The sequence below is a fragment of the Oryctolagus cuniculus genome, chromosome 12 (genome assembly GCF_964237555.1).
Source record: "Oryctolagus cuniculus chromosome 12, mOryCun1.1, whole genome shotgun sequence".
NCBI lineage: Eukaryota > Metazoa > Chordata > Mammalia > Lagomorpha > Leporidae > Oryctolagus > Oryctolagus cuniculus.
The window spans coordinates 66,015,300-66,039,626 of NC_091443.1; the positions used below are offsets into that span (position 1 = coordinate 66,015,300).

Genomic DNA, 24,327 nt, shown 5'->3' on the forward strand with positions numbered 1-24,327 from the left:
AAGTACCTGGCTCCTGCCATCAGATCAGCGCGGTGTGCCGGCTGCAGCACGCCGGCCGCGGCGGCCAGTGGAGGGTGAACCAATGGCAAAGGAAGACCTTTCTCTCTGTCCCTCTCTCTCTCACTGTCCACTCTGCCTGTCAAAAAAAAATAAACAAACACAGAGTAACATAAAAATCACATGATGTCGGGCCGGCGCCGTGGCTCACTAGGCTAATCCTCCGCCTAGCGGCGCCGGCACACCAGGTTCTAGTCCCGGTTGGGGCGCCGGATTCTGTCCCGGTTGCCCCTCTTCCAGGCCAGCTCTCTGCTGTGGCCAGGGAGTGCAGTGGAGAATGGCCCAGGTGCTTGGGCCCTGCACCTGCATGGGAGACCAGGAAAAGCACCTGGCTCCTGGCTCCTGCCATCGGATCAGCGCGGTGCGCCGGCCGCGGCGGCCATTGGAGGGTGAACCAATGGCAAAGGAAGACCTTTCTCTCTGTCTCTCTCTCTCACTGTCCACTCTGCCTGTCAAAAAAAAATCACATGATGTCAGTTATATCATATAAAAAAACAGATAAAAGATCTAAACATAGGAGACAAAACTATAAAACTCTTATAATAAAACACCAGGAGAAGGATTCATGACCTTAGATTTCATAGTATTTCTTGGATCAAATGCACAGGCAACAAAAGAAAAACAGATAATTTGGCTACACCAAAAATTCTTGTGCATCAGAGGATACTATCAATACAATGACATGTAAATCATAAAGAAGCAAAATTCCCATATGGTACCGCAATTGAAGCATACCCAAAATACTTGAAAGCCAGGATTCACACAGCTATTTGAACATCAATGTTCACAACAGTATTATTCCCAGTGCTGGCACTGTGGCGTAGTAGAGTAACCTCCACCTGCAGTGCCAACATCCCATACAGGTGCCAGTTTTAGTCCTGGCTGTTCCACTTCCGATTCAGCTCCCTGCTGATGGCCTGGGAAAGCAGTGGAAGATAGCCAAAGTACTTGGGCCCCCACATCCACATGGGAGACCTGGAAGAGGCTCTTGGCTCCTAGCTTTGGATCGGCCCAGCTCCAGCCGTTGTGGCCATTTGGGGGAGTGAACCAGCAGATGAAAGACCTCTCTCTCTCTATCCCCCTCACGCTGTATCTCTGCCTCTCAAATAAAGAAATCATAAAAAAAAAAAAAAAAGAAAAGAAAAGTAACTCATGTGTCATTAATGGAGAAATGAACAAAATGTAGTGTAGGCATATAATGGAATATTATTCAGCCTGAAAAAGGAAGGAAATCCTGGCCGGCGCTGAGGCTCAATAGGCCTGCAGCGCCGGCACCCTGGGTTCTAGTCCCAGTCGGGGTGCCAGATTCTGTCCCGGTTGCCCCTCTTCCAGGCCAGCTCTCTGCTATGGCCTGGGAGTGCAGTGGAGGATGGCCCAAGTGCTTGGGCCCTGCACCCCATGGGAGACCAGGAGAAGCACCTGGCTCCTGCCTTCGGATCAGCGCGGTGCACCAGCCACAGCGTGCCGGCCACGGCGGCCATTGGAGGGTGAACCAATGGCAAAAGGAAGACCTTTCTCTCTGTCTCTCTCACTGTCCACTCTGTCAAAAAAAAAAAAAAAAAAAAAAAAGGAAATCCTGAAACACACAGCAACAAGGAGAGTGAGGACACTATGCTAAGTGAAATAAGCCACAAGAAAACAAGGAGTTTATGATTCCATTTAAAATAGATATCTAGAGTAGTCAAATTTATAGACAGAAAGTAGAATAGTAGTTGCTAGAAACTATGTGTGTGTGTGGGTGGGTGTGGGTATGGTATTATTATTAACAACTATATATTTAAGACATAGAAGTTGGGGTTGGTACTGTGGAATAGTAGGGTAAGCTTCTGCCTGCAGCGCTGGCATCCCTTATGGGTGTCAGCTCATGTCCTGGCTGCTCCTCTTCCAATCCAGCTCTCTACTATGGTCCAGGTAAGCAGAAGATGATCCATATAATGCTTGGGTCCCTGCACATGTGTGGGAGACCAGAAGGAAGATCTTCTCTGTCTCTCCCTCTCTCTATAACTCTACCTGTCAAATAAATAAATCAAATCCTTTAAAAAAAGATAAATAAGTTTTATTTTTGGAAGATGAAAAGAGTTCAAGAGATGAATGGTGGTGATGGCTGTACAACAGTCTGAATATACTTAATAGCACTGTACACTTCCAAAGGGTTAACATGGTAATTTTTATGTTATATATATTTTACCACCATTAGAAACACTTCAGTAGTGGCCAGTGCTATGGTGTAGCGGGTAAGGCCACCACCTGCAGTGCCGGTGTCCTATATGGGCACTGGTTCAAGTCCCAGCTGCTTCACTTCCGATCCAATTCTCTGCTATGGCCTGGAAAACAGTGGAAGATTGTCTGGGTCCTTGAGCCCCTGTACCAGCATGGGAAGACCTGGAGGAAGTTCCTGGGTCCTGGCTTCAGATCAATGCCGCTCCGTCCATTGCAGCCAATTGGGGAATGGACCAGCAGATGAAAGACCTCTCTCTCTCTCTCTGCCTCTCCTTCTCTGTGTAACTCTGACTTGCAAATAAATAAATAAAAAACACTTCAATAAAGTTTTTTTAAAAAAGACCAACTGGGGTTGGCATTGTGGCATAGCATGTAAAGTAGCCACCTGCAGTGCTGGCATCCCATATGGGCGCCAGTTCAAGTCCCCGCCGCTCCACTTCCAATCTAGCTCTCTGCTGTGGCCTGGGAAAAACAGTAGAAGATGGCCCAAGTCCTTGGGCCCCTGCAACTGTGTTGGAGACCTGGAAGTAGTTCCTGGCTCCTGGCTTCAGATCATCCCAGCTCCAGCTGTTCCAGCCACTTGGGGAATGAAGCAGCGGATGGAAGACCTCTCTCTCTCTCTGCCTCTGCCTCTCTGTAATTCTGCCTTTCAAATAAATAAGTACATCATTTTTTTTTTTTTTTTTTTGACAAGCAGAGTTAGACAGTGAGAGTTGGTTCACCCCCTAAGTTGCCACTACGGCCAGTGCATTGCGGCCGGTGTGCTGTGCCGATCTGAAGCCAGGAGCCAGGTGCTTCCCCCTGGTCTTCCATGCGGGTGTAGGGCCCAAGCACTTGGGCCATCCTCCACTGCCCTCCCGGGCCACAGCAGAGAGCTGGACTGGAACAGGAGTAACCGGAACAGAATCCAGCGCCCTGACCAGGACTAGAACCTGGGGTGCTGGTGCTGCAGGCAGAGAATTAGCCTAGTGATCCACAGTGCCGGCCCAATAAGTAAATCTTTAAAAAAAAAAAAAAAAAAAAAAAAAAACTGATAAAGGATGAATTGACATGGAAATTCAAGATTAAAGGAAATAATGATTTCATTCTTTTGGTGGTGAAGAAACAGTGACACAGACAAAACACTAGAAAAATTAGGTAGAAAGTGGCATTCTAAGATTTGATCACATTTAACTCTGAATGAGAGATGAGTTACCAAGTTAGCCCTAATGTGTATACTGTAGGGATCCATTAGTTGACCAGAATAAAAAAAAGCTTAGGTAAAAAAGCACCCTTAGCCTGCTGTTCTGGTGATAGCTCCTTAAAGGAGAGTGGCAGCCTTAACTGCAGTGTCTGATTGGAGTATGTCTGTATATCCAGCACAGAACCAGAACAGAAATGATTTTACTACTCAGAACATGTAAAAAACAGTGACCAGAAATATCCGAAAAGCAAAAAACAAAACTCACCAGCAAGGGTCCTAGAGAGTGGCAGATGTATGCTTACAAGATCCTCAGATACTCTGTAGGACTTAGTTTCCAACATATGGCCACACAATTGCACTACTGTCTTGCTACCTGATAGGAAACTTGTACTGCACCTCATCACAGCTCTGTGACATTCTTTATAAGCCACTAGTAAGAGTTCTTCCTAAAAGGAAAATAAAAATGCAAAGAACATTGACAAGTTACTTACTTTGCCATTCAGCATTCAACACTTACTAAATATGAGTGCAAAATTGTTCCACATAAAACTAGGGCTACTTCAATAGGATGTGCAAACCAACAGGAAAGATACACATACATATATACATATAATCAAAGTAAAATTTTGTTAAGTACTATTTAAATAGCACAAACTAATTGCCTTAACAAGGCAAAGAAAAGGATCACAAACAATTGGTAAAATATATCTGTGAAAGCAGCTTTTGAACAGGTTCTAACAGAATATGCAAAATTTAAGTACAGGGAAAGATGAAGAGAAGGTGCATTCCAAGCAGAGATGTGGAACAAAGATAAAAATAAAGGAAAACTACAATTCTTGATCAGGCAGTGGAGAGGAATAAAAACTAGATAAATCAAAGGATTTATGGATGAAATTAATGAACAATCTAGCTAGAAATATGCCTTGGCATTGCTATGTGAATACACTAATTGTGTCTAACATGTAATAATGTAGTCAACATACTGCTTCAAAAATTATTGTATATGAAGTTGGCAGATAGAAAACCTATAGGAAGCTCACTAAAAGTATAGATGTAAAGCCTAAGAGTCAAAATTAGAGTGGGACAATTAGGACAGAAACAAATAAACCCACAGACAATAAATTAGGAATTTAAAGTACATTTGGGATTAAGAAGAAACATTTGGGTAATTATGTCAGGAAGAAAAAAGAATCAAAGGTCACTCATAAGACAGTCATTTCTTACAATTATCTTTCTTTCTTTTTTTTTTTTTTTTTTTTTTTTTTTAGGATTTATTTGAGGGGCTGGCACTGTGGCGCAGTGGGTTAATGCCCTGGCCTGAAGCATCGGCATCCCATAGGGATGCCAGTTAAAAACCCAGCTGCTCCACTTCCGATCCAGCTCTCTGCTATGGCCTGGGAAAGCAGCACAAGATGGCCCAAGTCCTTGGGCCCCTGCACTGCATGGGAGACCCGGAGGAAGCCTCTGGCTCCTGGCTTCGGATCAGCGCAGCTCCAGCCGTTGTGGCCTATTGGGGAGTGAACCAGCAGATGGAGGACCTCTCTCTCTCTCTCTCTCTCTCTCTCTCTGTAACTCTGACTTTCAAATAAAATAAATAAATCTTTAAAAAAATATTCATTTGAAAGTGTTGCAGAAAGAAAAGGAGAGACACAGAGAGAGATCTTCTATCCACTGGTTCACTCCCCAGACAGCCACAACTGCCAGGGCTAGGCCAGGTTGAAACCAGGAGTAGGTGGCAGGGGCCTGAACACTTGGGCCATGCTCTGCCACTTCTTCCAGGTCATCACCAGAGAGCTGCATTGGAAGTGGAGCAGTTAGGACACAAAAAGGTACCCAAATGGGATACCAGTGCCACAGGCAGGCATCTTTACTCACTATGCCACAATGCCAGCCCCCAATTATTTTTATCTTGAAAAAGGAATCCCACAGTCAAATAAATACTGGGAACATTCCTTTTAGAAATTATCATACCAATTAAAGGATTTGAAGAAGTATAGTAGCTTAGAAAAGTTCTTTTTTGGGGACCAGAGCTTGGGCGTAGTAGGTTAAGCATCTGTTTGTAGCACCAGCACCCAATATGGGCAATGGTTTGAGTCCCAGCTGCTCCACTTCCAATCCAACTCCCTGCTAATGTGCCTGGGAAAGCAGTGGAAGACGGCCCAAGTGCCAGGGCCCCTGCACCCATTTAGGAGACCTGGAAGAAGCTCCTGGCTCCTGCATTTGGATCAGCCCAGCTCTGGCAGTTGCAGCCATCTGGGGAGTCAATCAGTAGATGAAAGACCTTTCTTTCTGTCTCTCCATCTCTCTGTAACTCTGAACCTTAAATAAATAAGTAAATCTTAAAAAAAAAAAAAAAAGAAAAATTGTTTTGCTTTTGTTCAACCTCAAATTTCCTAATCTTACATGAAATTTTTTCCTCTCAAAACACCTGTTAATATCAAACACAGAGAATCTAGTGGCTTTAAGACTTCCTATGTGAATGGAAGGGGAGAGGGAGTGGGAAAGGGGAGGGTTGTGGGTGGGAGGGATGGTATGGGGGGGGAAGCCATTGTAACCCATGAGTCATACTTTGGAAATTTATATTCATTAAATAAAAGATTAAAAAAAAAAAAGACTTCCTATGTGGATGAATATATTACTAGTACTGTCATTAATAGAAAGAATCAAAATGAGAAAAACACAAGTTGCAAGTAGATGGAAATGAGGACAGATCAATTTAAGACACTCAGTTTGAAAAATCAGTTTAAGGTCTAAGTAGGAATATAAACAGAAGTGATACCACAGCTTGGAGTCATTCCTATGAATATTTAATTAAATGAAAGAAACAAAAGATTTATAAGAAAAAGAATATTAAAGAATGTCTCATTTAGCAGAAAGAATGGGGAGAAAGGGACATTAATGACTGAAATGGACAATCATTAATAGGAGTATGATAATGTAGATTTGTAACAATTAGAAAAAAGTTTAAGAAGATTAAGGTACTCAAGTGAAACCAAGAGAATCAAGGAAGATAAGGACTAAGAAAACATCTCTAAATTTGGCTACTAAATCGATCCTTTGAGATTTTTTTTTTTCTAAATGTAGTTCCTATTGATTGTTAAGGGCAGCATCAGACATATTAGGAGCTAGTGAGCGACGACAGTAAATGTAAATATAAATGATTGAGAAGTTTAGGTGATATGATGATGAACAATACACACTAGATTCCCTCGCCCAACAATTATGCATGTCCCTCACAATGATGAGGGGAAGAAAAAAACACGTGCTACCATTGCTAGACAATATTTCCTGTCCTTTTTATTCTATAAAGCTAGTTGTTAAAGTATATTGATGGGCCGGCGCTCTGACGTAGTAGGTTAATCCTCCCTCTGCGGTCCCAGCATCCCCTATGGGCACTGGTTCTAGTCCTGGCTGCTCCTCTTCCGATCCAGCTCTCTGCTATGGCCTGGGAAAGCAGAAGATGGCCCAAGTCTTTTGACCCCTGCATCCATGTGGGAGTCCAGGAAGAAGCACCTGGCTCCTCACATAGGATTGGCGCAGCTCTGGCGTTGCGGCCATTTGGGGAGTGAACCAACAGAAGGAAAACCTTTCTCTCTGTCTCTCCCTCTCACTGTCTGTAACTCTACCTCTCAAATAAATAAATAAATCTTAAAAAAATATAAAGTATATTGCATCTGTGAGTGTGACTGTTACTTTGAATCTGTGAACAACTGCTGGTGGTGGTGAAGGGAAAAAGAAAACAAAGAGAACATAGTTCACAGAGGTAGTAAAGTGAGTAAGAGAGCTCTATTATGGTTGTTTTTAAGGAGAGAGGAGGGGCCGGCGCTGTGGCTCACTTGGTTAATCCTCTGCCTGCAGCACCAGCATCCCATATGGGCGCTGGGTTCTAGTCCCGGTTGCTCCTCTTCCAGTCCAGCTCTCTGCGGTGGTCAGGAGGGCAGTGGAGGATGGCCCAAGTGCTTGGGCCCCTGCATCCACATGGGAGACCAGGAGGAAGCACCTGGCTCCTGGCTTCGGATAGGCACAGCACTGGCCATGGTGGTTATTTGGGGAGTAAACGGCCATTTGGGGGGTGAACCAACGGAAGGAAGACCTTTCTCTCTGTCTCTCTCACTCTCTAACTCTGTAAAAAAAATTAAAAATAAAAAATAAAAAAAGGAGAGAGGAGTCTTGTGTATTTATAGGAATAATAGTCAAACAGTTGGGAATATAAGTGGAGACAAGTTGAAGAGGCAGATTCCAGGAAAAAAATAACATAAGCTGAAACCAAGAGGCTAGGTAGAGGCATTGTGCCTAAAAAGAGAAAAAAAGGAGACTAACAGTTGAGGGTAGACAAATTTAGTCAGCGAACAGATTATGGTGACAGGTACAATGAAACTGGAGATGAAGGAATTTGACTCAGGTAATGTCAATTTTCTGTGAAATGAAATAAATGAGATCCTCTTCCCCAAAGGGAATCTGGGGTAGGACTGTGTGATCAGAGAAATTTATGATCCAAAATGTTGCTTAAGGAAATACATTGATTCTAAATATTTTTTTAAAAATTTATTTACTTCTGTGAGAGACAGAAAGAGAGCAAGCAAGTATGTGCTTCTATCTACCAGTTCAATCTCCAAATGCCTGCCAACAGTCCCCCACTGAGGCCAAAAGCAGGAAGCCAGGAACTCAATTCAGGTCTCCCATGTTAGGGTAGCAGCAGCCATTACTGCTTCCTGCCAGGTCCTGCATTAGCAGAGAACTAGAGTAAGGAACTGAGCAAGGCATCAAACTCAGGCACTCCAATATGGGACATGAGCATCCTAACTGCTGTCTTTACTACTGTCTACACCAAAGGCCTGCCTCCAGTTCTATATTTTGAAATTAATTTTCTTAATAGTTTAACATATACAACAAAACCCTTGATGGAATAAATATCCACCCCTCTCCATTCTTGAAATATTTTAAAGTCCCTATGTTCCTATTACCACATTATTGATACTTATTTTTCAAAAATTAAATGTGTATGTGACTATAAATATATTTATATTTTTAACCCTGGTATTTGTCAAAATAAGCAAAACTATCATGGGGCATGTTTTCTAATTAAGTGTAAAAGACTGAATTTTCCTCCTAAATTCAGAAAGACTAATATAAAAATGTAAGACACTACATAAAAAGTTTCATAAAAAGGAAGCTGTTACATAACATCATACTACTCGTGACAATTACAGCCCTTAAAAAGGCATGGAACCCACTGATAAATCTTACATCACAAGCACACCATTCTTGGAACATGAGTAAAATATTCTTTAGTTGCATCTGTATAGCAATGGCAGCCTCCCAATCAGGATCTACTTCAATGTGTTGCCCAACCTGTCTTCTGATTTCTTCCATTCCCTGCAAGAAGATTAGTCAACATAAACATACATGGCCCTCTTTCTTTATACCTCTAGTGACAAAATACAAAGCTGTCAGGATTCATATTCATATATGCATAGTATTTTAACATGTTTGTTTCAAAAGGTCAGAACACATAGTTTAATTCCCAGTCCTCAGGGGTACAGCTTAGAAGTAGAACATATGATTGCAAATCCCAGCTGTGTGTGGAATTTCTAGCTATTTTTGTGAAATATTTCTAAGCTCCAATTCCCTTGTACATAAAAGGAGAATAATAACCATAACAAGAGTAAGACGATAAGGCTCAAAAGAGAAAATGCATGTAATGTGCTTAGTACACAGTTATCACATGGTAAGCATTCAGTACACATTAAGAGCAGCAGTAAACTAAAACTTATAGAAAGATCTATTAGAGCAGCTGTAGTTCGGTGTTTAAATATTATTTCTACTTTGTTAGATAAATTCTTTCTCAAATAAAAACTGTAATGTCTTTAAAAAGAAGATAAAACAGATCAGGTTTTAAATTTTTTTTAAATAAATTTCTTTTATTACTGATATAAAAGAATTATCATACCTGCATACAGGTAAGAATCTTCAAAAAAGATCGAAAACCTTCAAGGAATTGCATTCTTAATCTTTCTGTCCATATTGTGGGCTTGCTGATCAGTATATACCTATGATTTCAAGAAAGAAAGAAATATTTCACTTCAGTATTCTAAGGCAATTTTAAGATTCTCAGGCTACAGACAATGTTGATTTATCAAAATTATGAATTCTAATTTCTTATGACAAATAGAATCACTGGGCAGAGCTAGATTTATTTATTCTTCTTTACTTTAAATAACCAGCAAAATGTGAATGGTCCACAAGGGACAGATTCCAAAGCTAAGCCTGAATTTTACACACATTATGCCCTCAGAGGTTAATCTGATTAAGTGAACCTAGAACCAACCTAGCCTGTAATGGCTAACCCTGGAAAATCACAGTACAGACTTCCTAGGACTGTTCATACCCATCACTCAAAGAGCCAGCTGAAATCCTTCCAGGCTTAGGAGGTTTGAAATCAATTTCCTACCTCCAGGTTTTCATGAGTCAGAACCTGGAAGGAGGATGTAAGCAACTATGTCATCTTGGCTTTCACACCAGGATGCACTAGTTTCAACAGATAAACAAACTCATTTCAGCCTACAACTTTCAAGATCAATATTTCTTCTGGATGAAAAAAAACAATGACTGGTTTCATATCTAATGTTTATCATGGAATGATTTCTCAGGAAGTATTCACTAACAATTATTAAAAATTAATTTGCACTCAATCAAAATATACTGTTATATAAAGTATTGCGAACAGAAACAAGAATAAGACATATCTTGTCTTTGAAGTTCAAAGTATAGTGGAGAAAACAGAAACCTATTATGGACACTGAAACCCAATGCCAAGAACTAAAAAGATATATGAGAAAGGCATGGACAGAGTGAGAGAGTAAAGGAATGATTTGGTTTATAAGACGCTTATACTTTTCACAAATGGGACACAGAAACAGGTTAATTAAAAAGATAGTACTGTTCCTTTAAAAAAGATTTATTTATTTATTTATTTATTTGAAATGCAGAATTAGAGAAAGGGACAGAAAGAGAAAGAGATATTTCATTTGCTGGTTTACTTCCTCGATAGCCACAACCACTGAGGCTGGGCCAGGAGGAAGCCAGGAGCTTCCTCTGGGTCTCCTATGTAGGTGTAGGGGCCAAAGTGCTTAGGCCATCTTCTGCTGTTTTCCCAGGCACATTAGCAGGGAGCAGGATCAGACGCGGAGCAGTTGGGACATGAACTGGTGCTCATATGGGATGCTAGCATTGCAGGCAGCAGGTTAACCTGCTAAACCATAATGCCAGGCCCAATATTATTTCTTAATAGAACTAATATTCAAATGCATCTCTAAGTTTCATTTCCACAGTGAATTAGCAACTAAGAAACAAAGTACCCCATCAGGTACATTCCTCAGAGTAGACGACAAGACTGAATTATTAGATTTAAAATGAGGTAGGTAATAATCCCTCCCTTCTGTGCTCTTTGAGATACACCCCAGTTGGAGCACTATGTTCATTTCTTGGCACATAAATGCATAAATGGTATATATTCAACTGGAACAGATTAAGTAGATAACAATGATTTAGAAGAAATGTTAAATAATATGAATGGGAACAGTTAAAGAAATGGATTTAGGGCAGGCACTATAGCATAGCATGTTAAGTTGCTAGTTGGTACACCTGCATCCCATATCGGAGGACCATTAGACTCTGGCTCCTCTGCATCTGATTGAGATTCCTGCTAATGTACCCTGAGAGGTAGCAGGTGATGGGCCAAATAGTTGGGCCCTTAACCCCCACATGGAAGACCTGGATTGAGTTCTGGGCTCCTGGTTTTACCCTGCCTCAGCCCTGTCTGTTGCAAACACCTGGGAAATGAACCAGTGGATGGAAGTCTCTCTTCCATCACTGTGCCTTTCAATTATATGAAAATAAACACCTAAAAAAAAGAAAAGACTAAAGAAATGGACACAGCTTAAGGTAGAAAGACTTGGCTGCTATGACTGCCATCTTTTTAAAAACATTTTTATCTATTCAACGGAGAGGCAGAGAGAGTGACAGACAACTCTCACCCATCGTTTCACTCCTCAAATGTCTACGACAGTTACAGCTGGGAGACCCAAATCAGGCGCTGAGAACTCAACACAGGTCTCCCTCAGGTATAGCAGGAATCTAATTACTTGAGCCATCACTGCTGCTTCCCTAGGTCTGGATTAGCAGGAAGCTAGTTATAGGCTTCTATCTAAACCAAGGCATTCTGATAAGAGACTTGCACCGTAACCTATGTCTTTCTTTTCTTGAGTATTTATTGATTGATTGGTTGTAGGGGAGAAAACCAGCTCCCATTAGCAATTCACTCCCCAAATGTCTGCTACCAAAGCTAGCAGCTGGGAACTCAATCCAGCTGTCTTATGTGGGTGTAGAAATCTAATTACTTGAGCCATCACCACTGTCTCCCAGGGTCTGCACTACCAGAAAGCTGGAATCAGGAGCTGGAGCCAGGAGTTGAATCCAGGCACTTTGGTATGGGACACGTCCTGAATAGGGTCTTAATTGTTAGGCCAAATCCCCACATCTATCTGCTGTCTTTAAATATTTCATTAAGTTAAATATGGGCACTGATTCAAATCCCAGATGCCCTACTTCTGATCTAGCTCCCTTTTTGGGCTGGGAAAGCAGCAGAAGATGGCCCAACTACTTGAGCCCCTGCACCCGCGTGGGAAACCTCAAGAAGCTCCTGGTTTTAGATTGGCCCAGCTACAGCCATTGCGACCATCTGGGGAGTGAACAGTGCATGGAAGACCTCTTTCTCTCTCTCTCTGCCTCTGCCTCTCTGTAACTCTGCCTTTCAAATATATATATATATAAATGCAGGTATCTAGCCAAGCAGTTGACGCCTGTGATCCAAATTGGAGTACCTGGGTTAGACACTCAGCTCCAGCTTCCGGCTCTAGCTTCCCATGGTGGGCAGTGGTGATGGCTCAAGTGATTGGGTTCCTGACACAGATTTCAGTTAATGGCACTGGGCTTTGATTTGGCAGGTCATTACAAGCATTTGGAGATTCAAATGGACAGTGAATGAGTAGGTGGGAGCTAGTTCTATCTCATGTAAAATTAAAAAGTTTAATTCATGGAAAAATGGAATTAAAAGATGTTTATTTTGGTGCAAAAATGTGAAATTCACGTTTTGTTTTTTTTTTTTTCATAATACACATTTCCAGGGATTTTTTTTAAGATCTTCTCATTACCTTCCTTTATTAAACTGGTTTTATAACTCAGTAAGAAGCCTTCATTGAACACATTTGCAGTATCCCTTAGTATTTGCAAAGATTAGTTCCAGGATTCCCACAGATACCAAAATCTGTAGATACTTAAGCTGTATATATAAAATGGTATAGTATTTGTATATAACCTATGCTCATCCTACTGAATATTTTATTTATTTGGAAGGCATAGGGAGAGAGAGAGAATGACAGAAATAGAGACATACAGAAAGTGAGATATTCCCCCCAAATGCCTGCAACAACCAGGATTGGGCTAGATTGAAGCCAGGATCCTGGAACTCAATCTGTCTTCTATGTGGGTGGCAAGTACACAAGTACTTAAGCCATGACCTGAAGCCTCCGAGGCTGTGTGACAGGGGGAAGCTGGAATTGGAGGCTGACTTGAGACCTAAAACCAGCACTCTGATACGGGATGCAGGCATCCCAAGTGTCTTAACTACTGTGCCAAATGCCCACTCCACCCCATATACTTTAAGTCATCTCTAGATTACTTATTATACCTAATACATTGTAAATGATATGTAAATAGTTGTTATATTGTACTGTTTCAGGAAAAGGAACAGAAAGAGTCAGTACAGATGCAAAATTGGTATTTTCCTGTGTATTTTTGATCTGAGGTGGGCTGAACCCATAGATGTAGCACATGGATTGAAAGACCCAACTACATTAACAAGAAACAGGCACAGTTCTTTGTACCTGAATCCCAGATAACCAAAATGATCAGTAATTGACTTATATAAAAGCAAATAAGCACATTGTGTTTAACAGGTGCCCTCACCTTATGACTCCAACAACTTACTTTAGGTCACATATTACTGCATATACTCTTCCCAGTTTGTCCTGGCTATAACCCTGGAAGTTGAATTTATTGTTCCTGTCCAGGTACTCAGGTAAAACTTCTAAAAGTGTTTCAGTAATGATAGAGATAACATTCTGATCTTCAATAAGATGTCGAGCCTGCAGAATATTTCAAGAATATTGTCTTTAGTATTAACACATCATACTATGGACCTTATTTATTCATTTGGCTGGTCAGCAGGCCACTTTTAATATTTAGCGATCATTAAACACAGTACTCAGTCTCACACAAATCAACTACTAAGCAGTCATTTTCTAAAGGGAAAAATTATCTCCTCCTCAGTAACTGGAAAACACTTGTCTGGATGTCCCATGCTTATTATACAGGTTATGTAGATAAATATTTATCATTGCAATCACAAAATGTACAAGAAGAAAGATTTACTCTATGATTTCTATCATATTTCTGTGTATTCTGGCATCTCCTTCTCTCATCTTCAATGCAATTTCCCTTGCTCATCATTTCTCTCACCTTTGGAAAGGGGAAGTACAAGTGGTTCATAAACTGTGCAGAATAAACAGGGAAAAGTAGTAGTAAACAAAGGAAGGTGAATCCTCCACACTCCTCTCAGGCCTGTGCAGCACCATCTCACACAAATGTATGACAGGCACAAATGCCCCTTCTTAATTTTATCTTATGCTATTGATCCCTCAAACAATAACTAAAGAACAAAAGAAGTTTTGTTTTGTTTTAAGTTTTGATGTTGAAAAAGCAGTGCTAGAAAGTGAGAAAAGTAGATGTCATCTGTAAGGATAAGGACATTAGGACAAAGGCAACACCATAGGTACCAAAGTATTGTTCACATGCAGATAGCATTTAAGTATTAATCAATTTTTCAAATGGCATTAGCTCAAATTAAAACAAGTTTTACTTAGACTGTGAAGAAATATTTGACACATACCAGAGTAGGAACAGTAAACATCTGAACTGAAAGTGCAGTCACAGAGATACTTCTGTCATGATCATCACTGATATATTCTTTCTGCAGCTGTTTATAATACTGAAAGATACAGAGAGAAACCACAAATTACCTAAAGCTTTTAAAATCTAATTTTAATAACTGTTTCAGTTTTATTTATATATATCCATAAAATGACAAATAGTAATAAAATTCCTATTAAAGAATTCTCAACAAAAACATCCTAGAGACTACCAAACAAGACCAAATAATAAATTCAGCTGCCCAATCCAGCAGAGTTAGAAGAACTGTAAAAAGCAACAACTTAAACTAAAAACACCAGTAAAAATCACAGGGGCACTGGAGCGCAGTTTATCTTTGCTACTAACAGAATCTGGGGCAAATAGCAAATTTTACTTTAATGGTTAAAGAAAGGGATATAAGCAAAGGCTTTAACAACTGGTATAACTCAGAAAACCAGCCAATCAGATTCAATCCAGCTTGAAAGAGAACAGATGCCAGATACAAATAACTTGTTATCCACACCAGAACATGTCAACTTAAAAGCAACCCTAATATATTAACAGAAACACACACACACACACACACACATTAAATTCAGTTATGTTTCAAGCATCTATTATGTGTAAGAAGAATTGGATACTTGATATATCTATATATTAAATTTTACTGTGCATAATTCCCACAGAGTCTAAGAGGTAACCATGGTATACAAAATCAATAAATAAAATCTAAGGGCCTTTGTATGAGAAAACAAAACTCTGTATCAGATCATACATATGGCCCAATATTCTATTTCTGAAGAGTTTGAGTAGAGTTGACATTTTGAATTCCCATCACCTCAGAAGGGTAAGACATACATCTCAAACGTTACTTATAATGTCCATGTAACACATAAAATACCTGCATTTTCTGTACTTTACAAATCTTTTTTTAAAAAAGAAAATCTTTACATAAAACAAAATAATGGATCTTTTTAAAGATTTATTTATTTACTTGAAAGTCAGAGTTACAGAGAGAAAGGGAGAGATATAGAGAGAGATCTTCCATCCACTGGTTCACTCCCCAGATGCCCCAACAGCCAGTGCTGGACCAGGCTGAAACCAGGAGTTTCATTAGGGTCTCCCTCATGGGTGGCAAGGGCCACCCATGGGCAAGGGCCCAAACATTTGGGCCATCTTTGCCGCTTTTCCCAGGCCATTAGCAGAAAGCTAGATCAGAAGTAGATCCGCTGGGACAAGACCTGGTGCTCATTTAGGATGCCTGCTGTGTGCCGTAACACCAGTCCCCAAGAAAACAGATTTTTGACAAAGAAATGAATCAAAAAATCCATGAATACTTTTGATCCATAATTATCCCTTTGTCTCATTATTCCATAACTTATTTGTACTTCTAGTTATTATCTATTATTTATAAAGAGCAATTACCTTCACGAATTCCATAGCGAAGAGTTTTTTGTATTCCATCTCCATAAAAAAACTGCTAAAAATCAATTCGTGAAGGATCTTACGGGCGCCTACAGATCATTTTTAAATTAGGGCAACATCAAAGAAAAAAATCCAGCTATTAGACATGACAGATTATAAAAATATTTTACATGCTAATGAATCACAAGGACTCAAATATGAACAGCACTTATTGCATTAACATTTAATAGGAAAGATTTAAAAATCCACCCATATACATGCTTTTTTCCTCTTTTTCTGCCTCCCTCCTACTACTTAATCTTCTTTAATTTTACCTTCCCACAACTTTTTTATTAATTTTTATTCTATTCCACTCAAAACTACTGACACTATACTTTTCCTTCCACATATTCTTTAAATTTCTCCTTTTAATTATTACTCATTTAGATTTTTAAAATGAAAATTAATGTAGCTTTAATAATGGCAACACCACATGAATATACATACATACTCTTTTAAACTGGACCCGACTAAATAAAAGAGTAATATAATTAAAAGGTGTAATTTAATTTTTAAAGGTAGATTATTTAACTTTACCTTCATGTATAGTACTTTATCAATCTAGATCACAGATTTAGTAACTGGTTAATAAACAAGAGGGTATGGTCTACTAGGAGGTTATAATCTTTTGATTCCTAGAAAGCAGCATAGGGAAAGGTCTACTTACCTTTATAAAGCTTTGCATCCCAAAGCATTAACCTGCTTATGAGACAGGGATTCTCAGAGCCAGATTCTTCTCTAAGGCATGCTTGGCAAAAGATCTGCCTAAAATCACCTACAAACAAAAAAGTAAGAATTTTGGTTCTTAGTATATTTCTTCTAAAAGTACCTTTCCTATAGTAGCATGATAAAAGACCAACAATAATTCTCCCATGCTTAATGTCAAGAATAATTCTACCAATCTTAAAGAGCCAAGAAAATGATTTGATAATATGTATTTGAAAATCTAATCCTGAAAATTAATCAAAATGTATAAATCAAAACAGAAAATTTTATGCTCAATGACATTTTAAAAAATTGACTACAAAATACATAGTATTTGATAAGAAATACTAAAAGTAGACTATATGCTTACTTGAATAGCTCATAATTTTGTTCATCCAGGAGCCAAGACGCAAAGCAAATTTCTGATGAGCCATAACCTCAGAGTGTAATACTTCTACATGGAGTGGATGTTGAGAGACATTTTCTGAATGACTCTACAAATAAAAGGAACGTTAAAAACCAAATTAACATTTAGCTAAGTGGTCTATTAAAAAAAAAAAAAAGGAATGATAAAACTCCAGCTCCCCAAATATAAGTGTCCCAATCCTATCTTTAGGATGTCAGACTAATTCAAGATGATCACTCTAATTTTTCTACTTGAATCCTCATAATGTGAATAATTCTTTGGGGCCAGCCTTGTGGTGTAGCAAGTTAACTCACTGACTGCAATGCTAGCATCCCAAATGAGCACCAGTTTGGGTCCTGGCTGCTCTGCTTCTAATCCAGGTACCCACTAATGTGTCTGAGAGAACAATGGAAGATGGTCTAAGTACTTGGGCTCCTACCACCCATACGGGAGACCCAGGTGGGGTTCCCAGCTTTTGGCTTTGGCCTGGCCCAGCCCCAGTTGCTACACTCACCTGGGGAGTAAACCAGAACATAGGAGATATTTTTCATTCTCTCCCTGGAACTCTTCCTTTTAAATAAATCTTTTAAAAAAAAAAAAAAAAATCTCGGGGCTACAGTGCAGTGTCAACATCCTATAAGGACTTCAGTTTGAGTTCCAAGTGCTTGGCTTCCAATCCAGCTCCCTGCTGATAAGCTTGGGAAAGAAGCAGAGGATGGTCCAAGCTCTTGGGTCCCTGTACTCATGTTGGAGGCTGAGATTAAGATCCTAGTTCCTGGCTTCAGACCAGCCCAGCTCTGGCCATTGAGGCCATCTGGGGAGTGAACCAGTGGAGAGAGGATCTCTCTGTCTCTCCTCTAACTCTGACTTCAAATAAATAAATACATCTTTTAAAAAAAATTGCTTTGTCCTTAATTCATGAAGTTACCTTGATGTCTTCCTTAGCTTCCTGACAAGCAGCATAAGCACCTGCTTTAACAGCCCGACGACCCTGAGGTTAGGTAAAAATGAGAATTAAGTAGTGGAATGACAACTACAATCAGCATGTAATTCATATCCCAAAGACCTAATTTGAGCTCTCAATCATAAATCACCAGTTGGCTGACTAAAAGCTGTAAGACTCTAGGATAATACCAAGCAGACAGACATAAATGCTTAATATCTATATGTAGCATTAGAACATTCAGTACCTCTAGGAAAGAAGTGCTGTTAGCGTAGGATGCTGAGTTTCTTGTCTAGCAAGAATGCCAGTTCTTTACTAAAGGTGGTATACCCTATTTATAACAGATACTAACTTAGGTATGTTCGCTGAACTCCTGCTATATGTTTTAGTACATTCGTGAATGAATTTAGAATTCCACAACATACTTGTGATTCACTAATGTGTCGGGGTATTATCAGGCTACTGATTCTTTAAGCCCTGAGGCACCCAGGTAAGGTCTCTATAGGATCTCCTGGAAGCGCATCCTTTTACCCCTCTGTAAAAACTGATGAGGAAGGACTCCCCATTTCACAGATAAAAAAACTAAGAGAAAGAAGTTAAGTAACTTGTTTCCATATCAGAAAGTTGATAAATGGTAGATCCAGGGATCCATGACAAGTAGTCCATCTTCATAGCCTTATACCTTAATCATTCTATACTATTTCTTCTTTAACTCTTTAGTGTAAGAACTACTCAAATAAATTTGAACTGTTAATTATACCAGTAAGGTTCCCATTAGAGAGAAAAAAATGCAGAAAAGCCAAGACTGTAAGAGATTTTAAGAACATATAAGTCGGGGCTGGCGCCGTGGCGCATTAGGTTAATCCTCCGCTGTGGCGCCAGCATCCCATATGGGTGCCAGTTCTTATCCCGGTTGCTCCTCTTCCAGTCCAGCTCTCTGCTGTGGCCTGGGATAGCAGTGAAGGATGGCCCAAGTGCTTGGGTCCTGCACCCTCATGGGAGACCAGGAAGAAACTCCTGGGTTCTAGCTTTGGATCAGCGCAGCTCCGGCCGTTGCAGCCATTTGGAGAGTGAACCAACAGAAGGAAGACCTTCTTTTCTTTATTTTTTTTTATTATTATTGTTATTTTTTTTGACAGGCAGAGTTAGACAGTGAGAGAGAGAGAGAGACAGAGAGAAAGGTCTTCCTTCCGTTAGTTCACCCCCCAAATGGCCACCACGGCCGGCGCGTGCTGCGCCGATTAGAAGCCAGGAGCCAGGTGCTTCTCCTGGTCTCCCATGCAAGTGTAGGGCTCAAGGACTTGGGCCATCCTCCACTGCCTTTCCAGGCCACAGCAGAGAACTGGACTGGAAGAGGAGCAACCGGGACAGAATCCAGCGCCCCGACCAGGACTAGAACCCGGGGTGCCGGCACCGCAGGTGGAGGATTAGCTAGTGAGCCACAGCACTGGCCAGAAGACCTTTCTTTCTGTCTCTCTCTCTCACTGTCTGTAAACTCTACTTGTCAAATAAATAAATAATCTAAAAACTAAAAAAAAAAAAAAAAAGAACATATAAGACACCTTAATAAGCTTACATGCAGGGATACTAGTAATCAACCTAAAGCAGTGGATCTCAATGGATCTCAACGTAAATGAGAAGAGGGGATGTACCTCACATCTACTAGGATGATTATTACAGGAAAAAAAAAGTGTCGGCAAGGATATGGAGAAACCAGATCCTGTGCACTGTCGGAGGAAATGAAAAATGGTGCACAGCTGCTATGGAAAACAGTTTGCCAGTTCCTCAAAAATTAAACGTAGCATTTCTATATGACTCAGTAATTCTATTTCTGGATATACAGCCAAAAAAATTGAAAGGACTGATACAGGTATTTGTACATTCACATTTATAGCAATTCAATAGTCAAAAAGTAGAAGAGTAACCCATGTGTCTCAACAGATGAATGGATGAACAAAATGTGTTTATATACTAATGGTATTATTTAGCCTTAAAAAAGATGGAAATCCTGTCATATGCTACAGCATGTATGAACTTTGAAGAGTTTATGTTAAATTAGTTTATGCTAAATTTGCCAGCTGCAAAAAGACAAACACTGCAGAATTCCATTTATATGAGACATCTAAAAGAGTCTTACAAGGCCGGCGCTGTGGCTCACTAGGCTAATCCTCCACCTTGCAGCGCCGGCACACTGGGTTCTAGTCCCGGTCGGGGCGCCGGATTCTGTCCCGGTTGCCCCTCTTCCAGGCCAGCTCTCTGCTGTGGCCAGGGAGTGCAGTGGAGGATGGCCCAAGTGCTTGGGCCCTGCACCCCATGGGAGACCAGGACAAGCACCTGGCTCCTGACTTAGGATCAGTGCGGTGCGCCGGCTGCAGCGCGCCGGCCACGGCGGCCATTGGAGGGTAAACCAACAGCAAAGGAAGACCTTTCTCTCTGTCTCTCTCTCTCACTGTCCACTCTGACTGTCAAAAAAAAAAAAAAAAAAAAAGAGTCTTACAAGGTAAAATGGTGGCTGCCAGGAATTAAAGGGAGGAGTAAAGAGGAAGTTGTTCAATTGAAATAGTTTCTGTTTCACAAGATGAAAAAGTTTTAGAAATCTATTCCATAACAATGTGTGTACAGTTAACATTACTGTACTGTTCACATGAAAGAAGAGTTAGGATGGTAAAATTTACCTTATATGGATTTTTATCATCATTAAAAATTTTCTTAAATGAACAAATAGGAGGTGGGGGAGGGGGAAATAAGAATAAATCAATTGGAAGGAGGCAGCTTTTTCAAAATACATAGGACTTTCTTTCCTTTCCTCTCCCCATTATTAACAATTCTAGTCTTTTTTTTTTTTTTTTTTTTTTTTTTTTTTGACAGGCAGAGTGGACAGTGAGAGAGAGAGAGACAGAGAGAAAGGTCTTCCTTTGCCGTTGGTTCACCCTCCAATGGCCGCCGCAGCCGGTGCGCTGCGACCGGTGCACCACGCTGATCCTAAGTCAGGAGCCAGGTGCTTATCCTGGTCTCCCATGGGGTGCAGGGCCCAAGTACTTGGACCATCCTCCACTGCACTCCCGGGCCACAGCAGAGAGCTGGCCTGGAAGAGGGGCAACCGGGACAGATCCGGCGCCCCGACCGGGACTAGAACCCGGTGTGCCGGCGCTGCAAGGCGGAGGATTAGCCTAGTGATCCACGGCGCCGGCAAAAATTCTAGTCTATTAAGCATGTCTACATTTAAAAAAAATTCTCTCCAAATGATTTTAATGGATTCTCTTTATTCTCATACAATAGCTGAAAACACAGAACTATAAGTATGGGTTTGTAAAACAGACTAATTGCAACATCAATTCATCTAGTCAATAAATATATTTTCTACCTTGATGTGGTAAACAACTTTATCTCACATCCTATTTTTCCTTTTGAATGAGCAGATGATTTACTGAAAAGCTTTTCTTGTGGTTCCAAAACCAAATCGGTCTACCAGTAGGTAGGATAGCTATAGCCACAGTCTTCTCCATGCTGACCATAAAGCAGAGTAGAAGGGAAGAAAGTTGAGTAACTACCCTGCGCTTTGCTGTAATATACAATAGGGAGAATGCTAGAATGTGTCTCAAGGGTTGGTTGGGATAGTTACATGTGCTTAATACCAAAAGAACTCTTTAGTATTACTCAAGGCCACTGTTATATTATCATCATTGTTACTTACTCAATAAAATCTCACAGAGGCCCCAAGTAAACTTTTTAACTACTCTTTGTTAGTTACTATATTACTTATGTTTATTTAATACTCCATTAATTAAATCTATCAAAAGCACAGGTTAGTAAATCTCAACATTTTTGAGAATAGAGGGCTCCTTTTTCCAACCAGTCTCAAGGATTTAAATAATAGAATAACTTTTAATTAGAATAACTATTAACTGGAAAAAATTAACTCATTAAGTTTTCTTAAAATAGAATCACTATTTTGATCAGTCCTTGTCCTGTTGATGAACAACTTAATACTTTATCCCTTTTAGTATTTTTTTGTTCTACTTAATACTATTGGTTGATCTCTGTAATTAACACACAATTATTCTTAAGTGTTTAAATTTAACTGAAAAGTGATCTCTGTTAAATATCAGAGTGGGAATAAGAGAAGGAGGAGATGTACAATTTGGGACATGCTCAACTGGACTTGCCCCAAATGGCAGAGTTAGAAACGTGCCAGGGGATTCCAATTCAATCCCATCAAGGTGGCATGTACCAATACCATCTCACTAGTCCAAGTGATCAATTTCAGTTCACAATTGACCATGATAGGTCTAAGAGTCAAAGGGATCACATAAATAAGACTAGTGTCTGCTAATACTAACTAATAGAATAAAAAAGAGAGAGAACGATCCACCATGGGAAGCGGGATACACAGCAGACTCATAGAATGGCAGATGTCCTAAACAGCACTTTGGCCTCAGAATCAGCCCTTAAGGCATTCGGATCTGGCTGAAGAGCCCATGAGAGTATTTTAGGCATGGAAAGCCAAGACACTCTGGCAGAAAAAACAACAACAACAACAACAACAACAACAACAACAAAAAAACAAAAAACAACTAAATTAAATGAAAGATCTCTGTAAGTGAGATCCCAGTGGAAAGAATGGGCCATCAAAGAAGGAGGTACCTTTCTCTGAAGAGAGGAGAGAACTTCACCTTTAACTATGACCTTGTCTAAAAAAGATCGGAGCCAGAAAACTCAAAAGGCTTCCATAGCCTTGGCAACTCATGACAAGAGCCTAGGGTGATTACTGACGCCATAAACAAGAGTGTCAATTTGTTAAGTCAACAACAGGAGTCACTGTGCACTTACTTCTCATGTAGGATCTCTGTCCTTAATGTGTTGTACAATGTGAATTAATGCTATAACTAGTACTCAAACAGTATTTTACACTTTGTGTTTCTGTGTGAGTGCAAACTGTTGAAATCTTTACTTAATATATACTAAATTGATCTTCTGTATATAAAGATAATTGAAAATGAATCTTGATGTGAATGGAATGGGAGAGGGAGCAGGAGATGGGAAGGTTGAGGGTGGGAGGGAAGTTATGGGGCACAAAAAGCCATTGTAATCCATAAGCTGTACTTTGGAAATTTATATTTATTAAATAAAATTTTAAAAAAATAGAATCACTGTTTTTGTAAAAATCTGTGTTTTTTAAATTCAATCCTTAAAAAAATATAAGAATTCAAAAAATTATTCTAAATACAATTCCTAAAACAAACATCACCAACATATTACCATAAATCCAGGCATTTTCAAGTAGGCAGAGGGACAGTTAAATAATTATAGGAAAATTATTTACACATGGAAGAATATTACAGGAAATGAGGTTAGAGAACAAAAGACACTATGCTATAGAAAACTGATGAAATCTTTTCCAGAACATTTATTTCATTTTGCTTGTAGGTCACAGCAGTAAAGAAGGAACTGAGATAAACCCAGTGGTAAAGATGGACCACATTGGGGCAGCGTTGTGATGTAGCAGGTTAAGCCACCTCCTGCAGTGTCCTCTCTCTGTGTCTCTCCCTCTCTAACTCTGCCTCTTAAATAAATAAATAAATAATTCTTTAAAAAAAAAAAAAAGGAAGGACTTTTACAAACTGGTATTTATCCAAGGAGAGGAGATGGAGGCAAAAAAAAAAAAATAGATTTTGACTAGTATGAGCTTATTATCACAAGACAAATAGTAGAGAGAATTGAAGAAAGTAGACATAAAATAAAAAAGAAAATACAGGTTTCTTAAACTATTTGATGGGTTGCAAAAGATAGTACTTCCTGGTTTATCCTAAAAGAAATGAGTCAGAAAATACATGGAGATAGATTTTGGTTCAACATAGGAAAAATAATTCTCCTAAGAAGGAGAGTTAGGAGAGTTGCCAAACAAGCAGTCATACAGAGAACCAAACTGTAAATACTAAAGCAAAAGTTAGACGTCCACTGGGAGCAGATACTGTGCTCTCAGTACAAGAATGGCCCTTTTCAGTGCTTTTTAACTTTTCCCAATCTTCCATTATATAGTTACCTTATCAGCAAATCAGGTCCTGATTTTTTCCTTTAAGAAGGTTATTTAAAGGCTACCTGTTAATGCCTTTGAGATTAAGCTACCTTAATGCTTTTTGATTAAGGTATAAATACATTAAGTAACTTTTGGGAAAATCTAACAACCAAAGTAGACTTTACTTCATACAACGAGTAGTTGAAAATCAGCAGCCTGACTTACCTTCAAAGCGCCTTCTATGATCTATACCCACAGTGCAATAGTAACACAGGCACTAACACCTGGGCTAATCTAGTATTACT

At 39.8% G+C, this 24,327-nt stretch overlaps 1 protein-coding gene across 5 annotated transcripts in view; it reads right to left on the reverse strand.

Annotated features, from left to right (window-relative positions):
• UBR1 (ubiquitin protein ligase E3 component n-recognin 1) overlaps nt 1–24,327 on the reverse strand; it is a 169,001-nt gene that overhangs the window by 85,840 nt on the left and 58,834 nt on the right. For all 5 annotated transcript variants that reach the window (XM_070054077.1, XM_070054074.1, XM_070054075.1 and 2 more), the window contains 9 exons: nt 17,992–18,054; nt 17,028–17,151; nt 16,620–16,727; nt 15,914–16,002; nt 14,469–14,567; nt 13,508–13,665; nt 9,411–9,510; nt 8,708–8,836; nt 3,726–3,906 (listed from right to left, as the gene is read on the reverse strand). In XM_070054077.1, the coding sequence (XP_069910178.1) occupies nt 3,726–3,906; nt 8,708–8,836; nt 9,411–9,510; nt 13,508–13,665; nt 14,469–14,567; nt 15,914–16,002; nt 16,620–16,727; nt 17,028–17,151; nt 17,992–18,054 (1,051 nt within the window). The remainder of the gene's footprint in view (nt 1–3,725; nt 3,907–8,707; nt 8,837–9,410; nt 9,511–13,507; nt 13,666–14,468; nt 14,568–15,913; nt 16,003–16,619; nt 16,728–17,027; nt 17,152–17,991; nt 18,055–24,327) is intronic.